This window comes from Liolophura sinensis, chromosome 5, assembly GCF_032854445.1.
Source record: "Liolophura sinensis isolate JHLJ2023 chromosome 5, CUHK_Ljap_v2, whole genome shotgun sequence".
In the NCBI taxonomy this organism is placed as follows: Eukaryota; Metazoa; Mollusca; class Polyplacophora; order Chitonida; family Chitonidae; genus Liolophura; species Liolophura sinensis.
The window spans coordinates 13,125,974-13,144,269 of NC_088299.1; the positions used below are offsets into that span (position 1 = coordinate 13,125,974).

Below are 18,296 nucleotides of genomic sequence, written 5' to 3' on the forward strand. Positions count from 1 at the left end.
GCAAAGGCTGTATTTCACAGGTTCTGTGTGGCCATTTGCCAATGATCTAAACACTGAAATGAACACCTCTATATTCATTTGATTGTCAATTTACGTCTTTCTAGATATAATACAGCCTACAGGATTTCCCCTCACTTCGTAACCCTCCCGACAAATCTCCATATTTATAGCAAACCAGCCAAGGCTGGATTCGAACACGCGACCTGGCTGCCAGAACAACCCATTATAGATCACTCGTCCAACAAAGGTCGTGAACTCCAGGTAATAGGTGTCACCGTGTAACTATACGGCTAGTGCTATGTCAAAGACACTCCGCATCGGCATGTACCTGTAAATACCTGCCGTTAACGCTGCTGAAATTCCAAACTGTATGGTTACGCTAACACTCTTCTATAGAGCACAACATGTCGTGGTGTAAACCGTAAATGACGGTTTGTTTAGACTACTCGAGCAGTTTTCAAACTGGCGATCTCTGCGTCAGGCACCTTTTCGCCATCAATTCATGTCTAGTTTTATAGGCCATTCGACCAACAGATCTCTGTATTTTATCAGTTTCCAGCATTGTATAACCTGTGCTATATAGTCATCGTAAATTTTAATCCCAAATCACGACACCTCTGTTACTTGAACAGTTTCTAATGACATTCTATCTGAAAAATGACAATCCCTACCACAAAATATGTCTGAAATTAGTTAGCTTGTCTTGGCGATGCAAAGGTCTGCACTGTCCAGAACACAAAGCTAGAGGCAAGGGTTTGCAAGAATGATACACGTGACGATCTGGGTACGAGGATGTATAAAAATACCAACGTTTTCCTGACACGTGCGTCACCGGAGGCTAGATAACAGCAAGGGACTTGGCCAAAGGATGAATTACCACAGTCATGATTATTTCGACCATCATTATTTCAAATATTGCTGCCGTAATTAGGGCCATCATTTTAGTCACGATGGCAACCCCTACAGGGTTTTATTCTTAGCCAAAAGTTAAAGGCAAACCTATGTCGTATTCTGACTACCTACAAAATAACTCAAGAAAATGTGTATGGTGTAACAGTGACTTATGAAGCCTGTGTTACAAAATTAATCTTTCGAACGCCGATTTCGCCAAATTTTGACTGAAGTAAAAGTTTGAAGTATGTCTTACATTTGTGCTCCAGAAATTTATATTTTGACCATCTTTTACATGTTATTTTCAGTCTCATGTGTCACTTTTTCGAATTGTGCATGTGTAACTGATACGAGAATATCCGTCGACAACACGCTTTGAACAGAAAGCGACTAAAATAACCGAAAGACACTGGACCAGCATCCGGAAAACCTAACGAAATCCAGTCAGTAACATTATCACGGAATGGAAGAATGTGTTGATGTTTGCGCCGTAGACTGTAAGTGTTCTAACAGTGTTAACCTGCGTTTCCATGAAATGAGCAGTGACATGACCTTAAAAAAATATCTGCGTCACTATATAGTGCTTAGATTAATTAACATCGAGTCAGCTGCAGCCTTCACTGCCAATCGCTAAATTGTGCTGACGGCTCTTTCGTTGACAGCTTTTCCGTTTGACGGATATTCCGTTGACAGCTCTGTAATTAACAGCTGTTCCGTGGACTTGACAGATGGTGCAGCCAACTTAATATACACATAGAAATACCTGGGCTTTCTTCACAACATCTGAGTGCGTCTACCGAAGGATGGCATGTGGCAACTCCTGCGAAACATTGTTCTCTCTCCTGCAGAGCTAAAATCGTATTTTGTGTACGTTAGGCGGTTTGTCGTGCACTATACCTGGGGATTTTCAGCTCAGCCCTGGATAAATGCCCCAGCCATAAACATGCCCAAAACGAAAATAAGTACCGAGTAAAATTAATAAAAACGTCATCGTTGAGATATAGTAATCGGTGATGCCAAGGCTAACATGACCTGGATTTTTTTTTTAAAAAAGTTCACACAGACCCGCATGGACACTAAGGTTACGTGAGCGCAATGATTTTCCTTACTATTTCTGCAGCGAATTTGTCAACTTCAACCTCAAAACTATATATCTCCTAACTTTCGCGTACAATGCCATACCACAGTATAGGGCTCTACAACATATTAAGAAATCAACCTAGCATGACCACCATTTGTTTCAGTTGTGGTTGCAGGAAGTGAGGTCATAGCATTTTGTTACCTTTGTAACCTCAAGAGGTGATGGGAAGTAACACTGGCAAAAATGTTTTCAGTTCTGTGCAAAACAAACAAAGTTCTGATATATTTTGTGTAGGTGCAATATAACACTGCAGACATTTATCGTGTATCAACAACCTAAAATGTCTGTGCGGTAGTATTACTCAATCAGAGCTCCTTTACGCTTCAGTCCGAAGACAAATCAATTGCCCGATTGGTGTGAAACCATAAGTCACGAGCAGACTAGCACGCTCCTTGCCATTGGCGATCTGTGCATCTAGTATTCTCTCATATGGAACAACCCACATTCTTAAAGTTCGTTCGTTAGCATGAAAAACTGACATACCTTTGCGTCAAATCAACTTCGGAGGAGGAGGGGGATGGTATTTTACTGTACCCAAATGAGCGTTTAAGCTACATCGTACTTAACCATTTTTCAGCCATATAACGAGGAGGAGTTATTAAATGTGTGTATATATACGAGTTCATGCCGCCAAAGTAATGCCGCCACTGCAGTATCAGGCCACCCATTAACGTTGCGCTAACACTGGGTAAACCTGGGCAAAGTTCTTTTTCCTTTGGCGTTACCCTCTCAGTATCAAGAAATATCATTTTTGAAGTTTTTGCTTTAACCCGAGACGGTTTTGATTCCAGGGACTCGACTTCGAGACGGACGCTCTAACCATTAAGCCAACCAGGCGAAAGTGAGCAGTAGGCCTGCTTACTGAAGTGAGTCCATTGTTTAAACTACGACAGTAAATCTCACTTGCGTTCGAGGAATGGGTCCCTAATAATGCCTCATAAATCAAACATTTTTTGGATAAATATATCGGTATATTTTGTGCCTTTCTTCTCATTTATGTCTCATTCATTTTGATGGATTCGTTATTTCCCTATGAGCATTAAGGTATTCTTTTCCCCTGTAAATTAGGGGAGAAAATGACGTCAAAGATAACCGTCCATGGTGTAATAATCCGAGTATCTAGCCAACAACATTGCCAGTTTTAAGATTGCCAGTACAGGTATCAAGTCACCGAATGTTCGTGTCGAACGGCCTATAACAGGCATTGATAGCCTTATTATGGGTTTTTCACAGAAATTATCCTTCAACATGTCAGTAATAAAGCATATTTTTTTACCACAAAGCTGTAACTTATTAAAAAAATAACAGTGTTAAACATTAAATATTAAAACAGTAACAATATTAAAACAGTAAATGACTTCAAAACCGACTCAAAATCTTTTACACGAAATTGTATAGCTAAATGTATTGATCTCCATGGCAACTCTGGACAGTCAGTAATAGAAAATCACACCAACCGATGCCCAATAACTCACGACAACCTTAAACAGTTAAACATAACCAATATTTTTGTTCCAAATGGTTTGTATAGACTGAAAGCTGAATGCCTTTAAAAGAGCTGTTCGAAGGCTTTCCTTATTACTATCGACATTTGTGTACTTTACATTTATATGCCAAGACAATTACAGCGATGTTATACAATGTAAGCCCCGTGACAGACACGCTTGTCAGCCAAGTCAAGCAGCCAAGCGTTGTGGCCCCAGACTCTTCGTTGGAAGACTAAAGGCAAGACAGCAAAATACAGTAAACAGCTGAGTTTTAAACCCATGTCGGACTAGGTGATATAAACACTGCGAACAAAATGCAGAATAAAAATAGACAGCCGCATAAAATATTCATGAATTCGTAAACATATCTTTCTCAGATGGATTTTATGGGATTTTCATCTTAACGTAGAAATCAATGGACTTTTTTGTGGCTTGATTCCATTCGGATTTTTAGTTATAGGATATTTAAATCAAACCTCAGCCACACAACGGACACCTCAGTGGATACTTTACTGGATGCTAAACGTCTTCTGACTAACATTTCATCTAAAACAGATACAGTGATACGAAACGAAAGTCCCAAATTTTCAAGATTTTCAGTCCAGTTTTGAATCAAGACATGTGAGACATGATAAACGTTACCAATGGCTACATGATAGTCATGAGTGAGACATGATAAACGTTACCCATGGCTATATGATGGTCATGAGCGAGACGTGATAAACGTTGCCCATCGCTACATGATGGTCATGAGCGAGACGTGATAAACGTTACCCATAGCTACATTATGGTTATGAATGAGATATGATAGACGTTACCCATAGCTCCATGATGGTCATGAGTGAGACATGTTAAACGTTACCCATAGCTACATTATGGTCATGAATGAGACATGATAAACGTTACCCATGGCTACATGATGTTCATGAGCGAGACATGATAAACGTTACCCATGGCTGCATGATGGTCATGAGTGAGACATGATAAATGTTACCCATAGCTACATTATGGTTATGAATGACATATGATAGACGTTACCCATAGCTCCATGATGGTCATGACTGAGACATGTTAAACGTTACCCATAGCTACATTATGGTCATGAATGAGACATGATAAACGTTACCCACAGTTACATGATGGTCATGAGTGAGACATGATAAACGTTACCCATGGCTGCATGATGGTCATGAATGAGGCATGATAAAGGTTATCCATAGCTACATGATGGTCATGAGTGAGACATGAACGTTACCCATGGCTGCATGATGGTCATGAATGAGACATGATAACGTTATCCATAGCTACATGATGGTCATGAGTGAGACATGAACGTTACCCATAGCTCCATGATGGTCATGAGTGAGACATGATAACGTTATCCATAGCTACATGATGGTCATGAGTGAGACGTGATAAACGTTACCCATGGCTGCATGATGGTCATGAATGAGACATGATAACGTTATCCATAGCTACATGATGGTCATGAGTGAGACATGAACGTTACCCATGGCTGCATGATGGTCATGAATGAGACATGATAAACGTTACAAATGGCTACATGATAGTCATGAGTGAGACATGATAAACGTTACCCATGGCTACATGATGGTCATGAGCGAGACGTGATAAACGTTACCCATAGCTACATTATGGTTATGAATGAGATATGATAGACGTTACCCATAGCTCCATGATGGTCATGAGTGAGACATGTTAAACGTTACCCATAGCTACATTATGGTCATGAATGAGACATGATAAACGTTACCCACAGTTACATGATGGTCATGAATGAGACATGATAAACGTTACCCATGGCTGCATGATGGTCATGAGTGAGACATGATAAACATTATCCATGGCTACATGATGGTCATGAGTGAGACATGAACGTTACCCATGGCTGCATGATGGTCATGAATGAGACATGATAAACGTTACCCATGGCTGCATGATGGTCATGAGTGAGACATGATAAACGTTACCCATGGCTGCATGATGGTCATGAATGAGACATGATAACGTTATCCATAGCTACATGATGGTCATGAGTGAGACATGATAAACGTTACCAATGGCTGCATGATGGTCATGGATGAGACATGATAACGTTATCCATAGCTACATGATGGTCATGAGTGAGACATGATAAACGTTACCAATGGCTGCATGATGGTCATGAATGAGACATGATAACGTTATCCATAGCTACATGATGATCATGAGTGAGACATGAACGTTACCCATGGCTGCATGATGGTCATGAATGAGACATGATAAACGTTACCCATGGCTGCATGATGGTCATGAGTGAGACATGATAAACGTTACCCATCGCATGACACCCATGATTCAGGCTGCTAATCTACGTGATCTATAAGAACAAGCGTAAATCAGCAATATTCTTATTACTTAATTACAGGATGTTGTCGTAAAAAACTTTCGTCAACATTATCTTGCTTCTTACGGCATTGTCCTATCAGATGGCACTGTAATGATCATGACTTTTGACCTTTTTGGATTATTTCATTATAATTAAAAAGTAAATGCGATTGATTCCGTCAGAATTTGGACAAGGATATAAAAATTAATAGAAGAGAACTCGAGATTAGAATTGAAACCTTGAAAATCCACCTAACTGGCCTATCAACTTGAGTCTGTAAGCTGCTATTTTAGTCAAAAAGATGATGCACTGGTGTGACACCATGTATCTTCTTACACATAACGTGAATTTTGAGTGACCAATGTTTATAACCAAGTTTATTTTCTTCCTGTCCATAATACTGAAAAAATCTTTTAACTTCAACTCCAGCATTTGAACGATGTATGCTTATAATTTGCACCTATTCATTTTGTAAATCGCTAATTGCTGTCAGTTGTGGTGGTATCACGTCAAAAAGTCAACTTCCAATCAATAATTTGATCAGCTGTATCTCGGTTTTAAAACATCGTGTGTTTAAATTTCATACAGTTAAATTGTATACATCTAAGTTTGGTACATTTTAACTACAACTTCACTGCGAGTTAATTAGAATTCGCGATCCATGACTATTGTAATAATAATAATAATAATAATAATAACAATAATAATGACATAAGCAAGTCAGTAGTGGAGCTCCTGTGTATATTCCGTGCTGTTGACCATGTTACACGCCTGTGAGGTGTTTGTGTGGTACGCTTTCTATAGGACGCATGGCCATACGGCTATACTCTTCGTTTAAAAAAAAATAGCCCATGGATGCATTCACATAATATCGGCTTATAAAATGAGAATTTAATTACTATGCGTCGACCTATTGTGGGCGTAGCGAACATGTTAGTTGGTTGTAAATATTGTCACATCCAGCGTCTATGCACACTTTGTATGCCATTGCAATCAGTGTACCTGTGTGTTAAATCGTTTGTCTGGCAAGCTCTTTGTAATACCGTATCGATCACTATTGGTCTCAAGTATTTTAATGCAAGGGCCTTACAATAGGTTGTCCGTGACGACACCTTAATAAACCGAATAAAACCAGCTTATCCCAGGTCTTGTGACTTCAAAAAATGACACATTTTTTTATTTTAAAGTTACAAGTAGGCTGTTATACGTAGTGGGGCCTGCCTAACTCCTAACTGGTTGCATTTTTTGGCGATGTATTGTTATACTGTAAATTGCAATTAAACCACGAAAAAATGTGATGTCATTTTTGAAGGCCGAAAATCACTGTTGGTCTCAAGCAGAAATTTGTCGGCAGGTAGACCAACTAATGCTCTTTATTTCACTCCTGTGTAACCATTTTGCTACAGGGGATAGTGTTGGCGTAAAATGCACATGAAAGACACGTTACATCTACTGTGGAAGCAACACTGAAACAATTAATCTCTTAATTTTAATATAAAAACTGTTGTCTGGGTGATGCTGGAATTTATTCTGCTATTTCAACAGATTATTCTGTTAAATATACACACATGTCCTATTAATTCAACATAAAGATTCCTGTCAGACTAAGAGGATATTATGTTGAATGTGACGCAGTATTATGTTATAATAAGGGAATACATTCTGACATCACTCAGACAACAGATGTTCTGTTAAAATTAACAGAATATTTTTTGAGTGTAGGTAACTTGTCTTTCTATTGTCTTGAAACACAACACGCGGGTTCAATCCCGGCCTTGGACAAGGGATTTCGGATTTCGTGCTATGACTGTGCGTGGGGATATATATATATATATATATATATATATATATATATATATATATATATATATATATATATATATATATATATATATATATATATATATATATATATATAGTATCAATAAGAGGTCAAATGAGCCCGAGTCTCAAGTTTTATACGAGGATAGTATTACTAGCATTAAAAGCCGTCAGTGTGGTGTTCAGTTTTTAATTTCATCTATATGTATACTCTTCTCGCAATGATATAAAACGGGGTTCAAAGGTCAATATGCCAGGTTGTTGGCTTTATAATTTACAAATTACGTACAAAACAACATTTATATGCTATCCGCTTGTGAAGTTGGTCGTGCTCGTTGTCAAAGGTACTTATCATCCAATCACAAGAACACATGAGGTGTAGGGTCAGGCCCGGCAATGGACACAGAATTTGTGCATCAGCTGGTGACAAAAATGGCAGATGACGCTCGCGTGGCAGTTCGCGCAGTCTGACTTTGGATGAACACCATTTAGCCACCATCGTGACTTACTTGCCAAAGGTCGAAAGTTTACCTCGGGAAGTTCTATTGTCTCCACCCATAAAACTGACAGCCATCATTTAAGTAAAAAATTCATGAGTATGTAGTTAAATATAATAATGATCCGCTATCTGAGGATGACCAGTGCTTAGTGGGGGGCTTATTATCTGTCGTCTCCATCATGAGATCACACAGTTCGACTGCTGGACATGTCAACTTATTGTACAATGAACATTCAGCACTCAGCCATTAGCTAAAAGCTCCTGTGCGGTTTCTAGTGTAGAGTAATCCGGTGAGATGGTCCGTACAGACGGTAAGGCGATAAAAGTGTTGTCGTAGTTCGAACAGACTCTGCGGGGAACTTTAAGTTCAGATTAAATCAGGCGCACGAAATATATAAATGAATTTATTACATGGATAACGCTTGTTTTCTAGCCGATTTGCTGATGTATTACAGACCTGTTTTAATGAGCTGTTTAATGGACCATCAATTGGGTCAATTGATGAGCGTCTGAGGATCAATTGTGAACTATTTACTATCCTTTATCATTCTTTACAATTTACTTGGATCAAAGAGAAGCTGATGTAGCACCACCCTGACAATAAAGAATACTGACAGTTTCTGATCAGTTCACGGCAGCAATGAAAGCAATTACAATGACACGTGAACTCTTATAGATGCGGCAAAGTGCTCTTGAGTTTAATAAGTTCATCGTCAATAAAGTATGACAGTCGCTTGTACAAAGGATTCGTAAATATAAGCGTCAAGTCCGACATTCATATACCATTCGTAGTCCGTAAAAGGCGTTCCAAGTCAATAATCGCAAGATCCATTTCCAAAACAACGTTTAACACTAGCTCCCAAAGACAAAGGTTTGTAAGAAATTATACAAATAAGAAATAAAGCCGGTAACACACAACAGAAAAGCGGTCATCAGTTTTCAATGATGCCGGCAGACAATGAATATTCCAGACATGAATTCCATATCAAAGTTCAAATTCGTAGTCCGTGAATGAGTTCCAGGTCAAATAACATTTAAACAAGTATCTCAGTCGCGCTTTAATTGCAACTGTTCTTAAAGGCATCATGCAGATGTAATGAGCATGGCTACTTTACGGGAAATGATTGTAAATCAAATGATTGTAAATCACCAAGATGTCGATCGTAGCTATAGCTAACAACTGACCCCCCAAGGGATTGTAAGATAGTGCAGTTCTTACCATCAAACAATATAATAAGGTGACTGTTGTAAATATTTACAATCGCTCCAAAATTAATGTTAAGCACAAATACTTGCTTAAGATAGGCTGTTAGTTCGTACTTTTCGACTCGGTTTGCAAAAATGTACATTGCAGTTGTCTTAAAAAGACATGTTGTTGTTACTAACTGCTGGATCATTATGATGTAGAACTCTTTTGAAAATGAAGGCAAGAAAAGTTATTAACCGGTACATTGTTTATTTACCCTTGCCACCGTAATGTACGGGTCAAGTTTGGTCTACGATCGCGATTGTAACTTCAAAAAACTTACAATCGCCTTATAATTTCTTGGCGTAAGCAGCGTAAATTATTATTTCAATCAACTGTATACTCAACTGTAGGGTCTACAATTGATTGGAACTAAAACTGCTTTGTGCAAACGGGCCCTGGCGTTTTATTTCAAGAATAACTCATAGAGACTGAATTGCCGATTCGTCACAAACCACTGCCCAACGACAGGTACCCGACCGACCATGTGGTTTATTGTTGCAGCGAGAGACAGATTCGACCACACGACCTTTTGACCTTCATTGGGGTGGTCTTATGAATGCTATGAAGACTTTCGTTTGTACCTTAGATTGAACCCTAGGTTCGTTTGAGGTCAGGACGGGTCCTCGAAGAGTTGGAGATGACCTATTGGGCTGTGTAGGCACATCATCACCGTGTTTACAGAAACACTTCAAAACCCTTCCCTACTTTTCATCATTTGTCGTTTTCCATAAACATGTCACCATAGAGACAGTACCTTTTAAATAATCAGACAGTTCTTTGTCGCGCCATTTACAAGTGGTATTTCGAAGTCAAAAATGTGTGCAAAACAAAACACAAGTTACTCAAAACAATGTGTAATCCAACAGCATATATCGTCTGGAAATAAAGTAAAAGAAAACAAATCTATCGAACGCTAATTACCTCTGAAAAAGGATTTTATTTTAACTTCATTTAAATTGGTAGCGTTACACAAGTATAGAGGAAATATGCATGTTTCGATAGATTTATTTCCACTGCGAGGGCCAGTTTTATCTAAGATTTGTATTCAGTTTAACAGTTAGTGAGAGAAGAGTCGTGGTTAAAATACCATGACTTCAAATAGTGCAAACTCTACATAACTTTAGCCGTCTGTAGAAGATAGTGAAAGAAAATATCATTTGTACAATCATAAGCTCAAAATCCAATGATTACATCTTCAACAATATGTAAAACGTAGATTCACGTGTACGCCATAATATTGATATTTTCTAGATGAATAAAATTCTTATAATACTGTTAATACAACTGTTAAAAATATAGCTACAAATGCTTCTCTTTCTATAAAGTACAAGAAACTGTAAACAGGCCGTTACAGATAAACTGTATATATATATTCAGACATCTTCTATCTGGTCTGAGGATGCGTCCGTTTATGGCCGGAAGACACTAGCGTGTGAATTAACGGCATCCAGATTCAAGCCGACATCTTATCAGACTCGTGAACACCGTCATCATCCTATGGAGAATTCTTGCGGTATTCTACGCATGTTCGGAGACGAACCTGCCACGGTTATGTAAGGACATGGATCACCGTGAGTGTTCATCTTTGGGCTGCAAGCCCGCATCAGGCCAGGGGCCAACAAATGTTTTGTTTGCTTACATTCCAAATGACTTTCCACTCGATCAGATTATCCTCAATTTCCGGAACAATTCTGACAGGTTAAGGAGTAAATATGCGTTGTTTAGATATATAATTCTCCGAGGACTCGATGCAGTGGTTCATCTGATAACGCATGGCCTGACAGCTGACAGCTGACATCAGGTGTGTTCTTGTCCAGTGCTGAATGTATCCTTTTCTTCAGGTGATATCGATCTAGAATCGATCTGTGGATGAATACACCACAGAATCTGGGCTCGTGTCAAGCGTGGACAACCATTATCCACCTGACAAAGAGCATTTGTACTACGGTGATAATAGATTCATACCCATAAGGTGTCTTTTATATGTAGCTCTTAGTACTAATTGTCGCTGGGCCTACACATGTATCTACCTTTCCTTGGTGGACAATTTCTGAATTTCTGATCGGAAAGACCAATCTAAAATGATGTATATATCAGACGAAAGACCATTATAAACTGTGCGGGAAAATAATTGAATTTTTTTTTTTTTTTTGTTTTTCTTTTTGGAATCAGATTCTGCGGTGGTCTGTTGTGGCCCAGAAGGTATCAGTTACGTCACATCTGTACTTTTTGCCTGAAATAATTCATTTCAAGGTCGAATAAACAAATACATTCAAAGATCTATATGTACATCATTTGGAATGATGAAACGTGGCAGTCTAATGAGTGTCAAGCAAAACCCTATGTGACATCATTACTTCCATTGTGATCAGGAAAGGTCATCATGGAATAAAATATTCAAATGCATTTTAGTAGGTTAAACGTATTGTAAAAAAAATAAATCCAACTATTTTCCGGGACAGTTTTTAATGGTTTTACATACTTTATTTTAGTGCTTTCTTTGCCTTTAAACCGGTGCTTTCTTTCAGAGCCTGTCAAGACGTAGGTTTTACTTTCATCTCTTATTCCAACTATAGCCTATTTATAATGTTCCCTAATTGCTTAAGGCATGTTTTTATAGTGTAATGTTAGACCTGTACTTTCTCTCCGAGCCTGTTAAGACATAGGTATAACTTCCGCCTCTTATTCCAACTATAGCTTATTTATAATGCCCAATCCTCGTCGGTGCTTGGCTATTGATGTCGTAGGCATGGCGAAGGACAGTAGTTAACTCATTGAACTCAGGTCCCGCCACAAATCTGTCGACTTTTATTCATTTATTTATTTATTTATTTATTCATTTATTTACTTATTTATAGGTATTTTAATTAATTTGTGTTAACTGTACACCATACAAAAGAGTAAACAGTCAGGCGAGAAACCATTCAATACGTCATCTCTTGGGGTTTAATTGTAAAGCCCAAAATGTCCTTTCATGAACAGTGAATCTTGCCTCAGTGATTTGCAACTTGTAACATGATTTTTTCATGAGCAAAAGAAAAAGACAAAAAAGCTTTGCCAGATTTTATGCCTTTAGCACCAATCTTTGTTAGGTTTATTCCAGCATGATTTACGGTTCATTTAGCAGTTCAGCTTTATAAATATTCCAGGAATGAAGATAATGAGTGGCCATGACAATTTTATGAAAATGTCATCTAAGAGCTTTAATAGGTGAATAAACAATATTCTGATTTTCCTGTTTCAAGTGAATACTAACATGATATTATGAGTGTACATACATATTTTCATCACGGTGTAAGCCGAAGAGGGCAGGTGGAGATTTAAATGTACTAATTCTTCTGGTCGCACTATTCGTTTTACTCTGAACGTAAATGACAATCAAACTTTAAACCTCACCATAACATTACGCACTACCCATTGAATCCTGGCAGCTTGGGGTATCACGCTGGACATATCAAATCTTATACACCTCGGACTCAAGACCGGCTTCAAGACGTATCACGCTTGACTTATCAAATCTTATACACCTCAGACTCAAGACCGGCCTCAAGACGTACCACGCGTGACAAACCAAATACTATAAAACTCGCGCTCATTGCTCTCCCATTGACTTATCACGCTCGACAAATCAAAACATTTGATACACTTCAGGCACTCACTGTTGTCATTTCGCATGTCAGAACAGTGTAAAACACTGATCCAAAAGATAAATAATGTCAAAGTAGATTGGCTTTCTCCACATCAGAGCTGTTAAGCCATATTGTCTCTTCTTGCTGGTAGGCACATATGGTGAAAATCACTGATTGTCTGAGTACAACTGCAAAATGTAACGTATTGCTTCACAGATTGAACCTGCATCCACTAAATCCAATCCAGGGAACATCCATGCTTAGTTTTGGTTCCATGTTAATGTGTTGCAAAAGTAGAATTTCGTTAAATAAACAATGTAACAATTTCGTTCATTACAGAAAATTGCCACGATACGCACTACTGCTCATAGCGGCGTGTATGGGTAACCATGCATTCATTCATAATGGAAAACAAAGTACTAAGATGCTATGTCGTTGTTTGTCTTTATTGCAGCGCTGCCTGGAAAGATTGTAACGGTTAATTTGTCTCTTCTGCTTGTAGGATAATTTGGACATAGCCTTTGACGCTGGTGGAAAGGTGAGCATCGGGCTGACAGCGTCCACCATCGTATCGCAGTGGACATGGGCGGCAACTTTACTCCAGTCCTCCACTGTGGCAAGCAAGGTAACTCTCAAGCTAATTTCATTCTGTTGACATCTGCTGTCACAATAAACTGAACCCAATACTCCCAGACTATCAGGGACAACTGTCAATCACGATGCCATACTAACACATCAAGTATACAAATGCATACTTCACTTTGAAGTTCTTCCGTCAACCTTTTGGTGTTTGAGTACAAAGGTATAATCGTTCCGTTGTTCGGAACACTTCCACATTCAGTGATTACAGTCATTATATCGACCAATAGGTGGATTCGGCCACAGCTTGTATTGAAGAGAGCTGATCACAATGAAAGAAATTAGCAGGTATTCCGTGAAGTTCAAGCAATCCAAGCTCGATAGTCAGTTGATCATTGCTTTATTTTGGCTGTGGTTACGTGGTTATTATATAGATTACAATGGCTGTAGGCCCCTATTGTACAGATGCGCACAAATCGATTGTCGTCCCAAACGTGGAGATGTACTGTAGTATTGTGATAAGAGGACATTGCACTCTCAAACGTAGGCATGTACTGTAGTATACCGTAAGATGACATTGCTGTCTCCAATGTGGAGATGTACTGCAGTATTGTGCTAAGAGGACCTTGAACTTTCAATCGATTGTTTAGGGGTTAACGTCGAACATAACAAATTTTCAGTCATATGACAACGAAGGAGTATTCGGAGTGCATGTACGTGTAATCTGCCTCGTCAATGCACTTTTAAAGGTGGGCATATACTTTAGTATTGTGTATTATTACAAAGCACCCCCAAAACGCGGATATGTACAGAACTACAGTATTAGATGGCATTGTACTCTCAACATGTATTGTAGGCATGTATTGTAGTACAGCGTAAGACGACGTTGCTCTCTCCAGTGCGGAGATATACTGTAGTATTGTGTATAAGGACATCGTCTCCAGTATGAAGTCAAACGTAAATTTGAGTCTGCCTGAGAAATTGCATGGCTTCTATTTCAAATTTTATGTGACTGAAGTACTTCGGGCGTGTGCAATAGCTTCTTGGGTATGGGGTGGACTTGGGTATGAAATGAAAGTGTCTGCCCATTAAGAGGCTGTACTTCAGATTGATCGTAAATTTTTGGTTTGGGCGTTTCAGAACTGATTTTTGTGTATTTTTTCTTCTGATAGCCAAATTAATGCAGTTCCAGAAAATGCCTACATTTAAAAATGCCATTTTCTGTCTTCACGTAATAATTAATGTTTTATAGTTTCAATCAGACCCAAATAACGACAGTTAATGTGTGCATGAAAATTATTGACCATTGCCATATTTGGATATCGAAAAGCGCAAAATGGACATAAACGTTTCATTTAATTCGCGGCGAAACCATCACACAAAGGATTAAACATATGTAACCAGTATTTGGGACGTCCGGTTGATCTGCATGAAATATAGATTATCATTTGGTGTTCTTGAGTGACAGTTGAATGTTTATGAATCCATTGACATTGTATTCTATTATCATCGTCTCATGGCAGTCAGTTGCAGGGGAACACGATTTTCTAATCTAATTTTGATTTGAAATATTTATATTTAATCCTGGGGCACGCAAAGCTGCGTTATTAAAGAAAGACACATAATAAACTACAATACAGAAATTCCCCCGTTGAGTCTCCCTAATATTAACATCCAAGACTTGATACGACCTTTGAATATAACGCTGTCTGGTAAGATTTTGGGAGAGTACTTCAGTTCAATTCTATATTGTGGTCCTCTCTTTATACAATACATTTTTTTCATCCAGTTGAAGCTGATGCTGATAAGACAAACATCAAGCATAAATCATCCCACTGTAGACGAACTGTGTGCGCTTAGCATCCCAGCAGTGTCTTTAATCTGATTATCAGGCATGAACGTAGTTAAATCCATATTGGCTGCTTCGCGTTGTAGACATCATCCTGTCGATGCTTCTGGCGCTGCCCTTGGGATGTGTGATATTTATATAGCCTGATCTGAGTTCAAAGCCTGATAGTCAAGAACGCAGCATTCTTCTGACGTGAAAGTGCTTCAGTCTGTTTTTTTTTTCTCCCACTGACGCATCGCTGGCAGCACACCCGCCATTACAGACGCAACGAAAAAGGCCACTGGTTGGGATTATCGGATTCTAACCGTTAGAAGTAAAGAGATTGCCACAATAAAAAGAAATGGGAGGGGGAGGGCGGGGGACCACTGGGGAAGGATAAAAGGTAAAACTAGGTTCATAAATAATGTGTTTTGCAAACATAGTTAATGACACACATGGTGAGGAAAGTTTTCCACCCCTCATTAAGCGATATCAAATCAATCGATTTTATGCGTTTTTCCACTGACCTCTTCATGCCGTCGTTTTGATCACACACCTTTGTGGCATGCGTTGGCCCTTTCTGGCATTTTTGTATAGGCTTATCGTGGCTCAGTTGGTTAGCGCGCTAGGGTAGCGTAATAACGCAGGAGCTTATCACCAATGCTGTCGCTTTGAGTTCAAGTTCAGCTCATGCTGGCTTCCTTTCTGGCCATACGTGGGAAGGTCTGTCAGCAACCTGCGGATGGTCGTTTGTTTCCACTGGGCTCTGCCCGGTTTCCTCTCACCATAATACTGATCGCCGTCGTATAAGTGAAATATTCTTGTGTACGGCGTAAAATACCAGTCAAATAAATAAATAAATCTGAACACGTGCTTTATGACACGGGCAGACAACCCTCAAGGCTAAACCGCATATCAAAGTAATATGAAACAAAGCCGCGCCGCCGGTGTTATCGGTCTACATATTTAGTTATTTAGTTTAACTAATTGTTTATAATGTGATACTCATGAGTATTTCTACAATACGACGACGGCCAATTTTATTGGTGGTAAAAACCGGATAAAGGTTTCCCCGTTCATGAGGGCTCCAACAATTTATTGACGGTTGGTTGTGTTTTATGATTCGACTTTATATCTAACTTTTATCAGGTGTCTTTTTACTTTATATATGGTTTCCTGTAACACATGATAAAAACGGTATGAAAACAATATATTTCTAGACCAGTGACATCTAATAAGCTGCAGCTATCATCGAGACAATTGTTTTTACCTAATTCTGTTTAAGGCATGGTGGTAGGAACATGTACGTTTCTACTTTTTAGCCTATACATGAACAGTCAGACTAAAACTCTACCTGAGGTAAATGATAAGTAGCTGGGTTACACCGTTAATGCGTGTGGCCATTAGCCAATCATCACACTGTCGTCATACATGTAGCTGTGGTTTTACTCTCTCCTCTGTAAGTTTTTTTTTTTTTTTGCCTTTTAATGCCTGAAAACCATAGCCAACGTCAAACATGCCTTATAAGTCCTTGAGTAAGTGAAGACACACACACACTGCATTCATGGACACGTTTTGTAAGGGCGTTTGATTAAAGAATCCTTGTACTTTTTACACATCACCCACTTTATGCCACTGGCGTTTATTGACCAACACTAGAGAATGGATGCATTTGGTTACAGCCCAGGCCTTTGTCAAACGTGAGTGTGTATACCTTTTGCATATAGACTAGATGTACATGGTTGTATTACGTCTACCCAACTACCCTAACTTGTATGCATCGCAAAACAACAAGTTCTGTTTACCTTTCTAGGAAAATGCTACAAAAGCATTTCGGCTATGAATTATTCAAAAATAACATTTTCTCAGTTGTTTGCTGAAGAGGAAGCCTTTATTTCGACCGATAATAAAGTAAATAGTATTCAAATATGGTCTCGTGTCAGTTTAAGTCAGTCAAAGTATTATTCTAACTCTTCATGTAAATGCATAGATAGTAGCAAATTTCCCCCTCTCCCCGGCAGCATGGCTTTACCAGAACTAGGTAAGAAAATGCATTGATGTTTATTGTAATGTATTAGACGTCACTGGTGTGGAAGTATTCAAAATGCTGTATTGTCATCACATTTAACGAGGTCTGAATATAGATGGGCATGCATGTTTCAGATGATAGCATATATTTGTGTTTCCTATTTGCTTTAAATTCTCGGACCCCTATTAATTGTCCATAAGCGACAATCAGTCACAATTATTCCATGGCCATAATTAAACATTGGTTCCTATATTGACCAATCTGTACGAAAGCAGCAATACAAAATCTAGACAGTCAAAATCTGGATCTTCTTATGTCAACATCTGGAAGAGGTAACTAACAATGCCAAGGGAACGACACTCGCAGCACCATCACTACCTGACAACATGAGACATCTCGCCACGAATCTGAATTTTTGCTCAGTGAAGCTCAAACATGTCCAAAGCTTAGACAATTTCCATTATTTCCATACCAAACATGCACCCGTACACCAAAAATGGCCTGTAGGCTATGACAAAAGACTTTACACCCCGAGCCGCACAGAAGGCCTAATGGCAGCAAAAAGTGTTTTCTTCTGTCACCTTGCACTGCGTGTGTACTTCATTCATGAGCCCATATAATTTTGACGTAATAAAGGAAAGAACAAATGAGTTCACAGCTTTGGACAGGCGGATAGGAGTTTTACGAATTCCCCACTGCATTCGTCCCGAAAAACTGAAGTGATAATAACGTCCTGATTCCTATCAATGTTGGC

General features: G+C 38.9%; 1 protein-coding gene across 1 annotated transcript in view; it reads left to right on the forward strand.

Annotated features, from left to right (window-relative positions):
* LOC135465474 (uncharacterized) overlaps positions 1–18,296 on the forward strand; it is a 43,647-nt gene that overhangs the window by 2,175 nt on the left and 23,176 nt on the right. Inside the window, exon 2 of the mRNA XM_064742715.1 lies at positions 13,609–13,731. Within this exon, the coding sequence (XP_064598785.1) occupies positions 13,609–13,731 (123 nt within the window). The remainder of the gene's footprint in view (positions 1–13,608; positions 13,732–18,296) is intronic.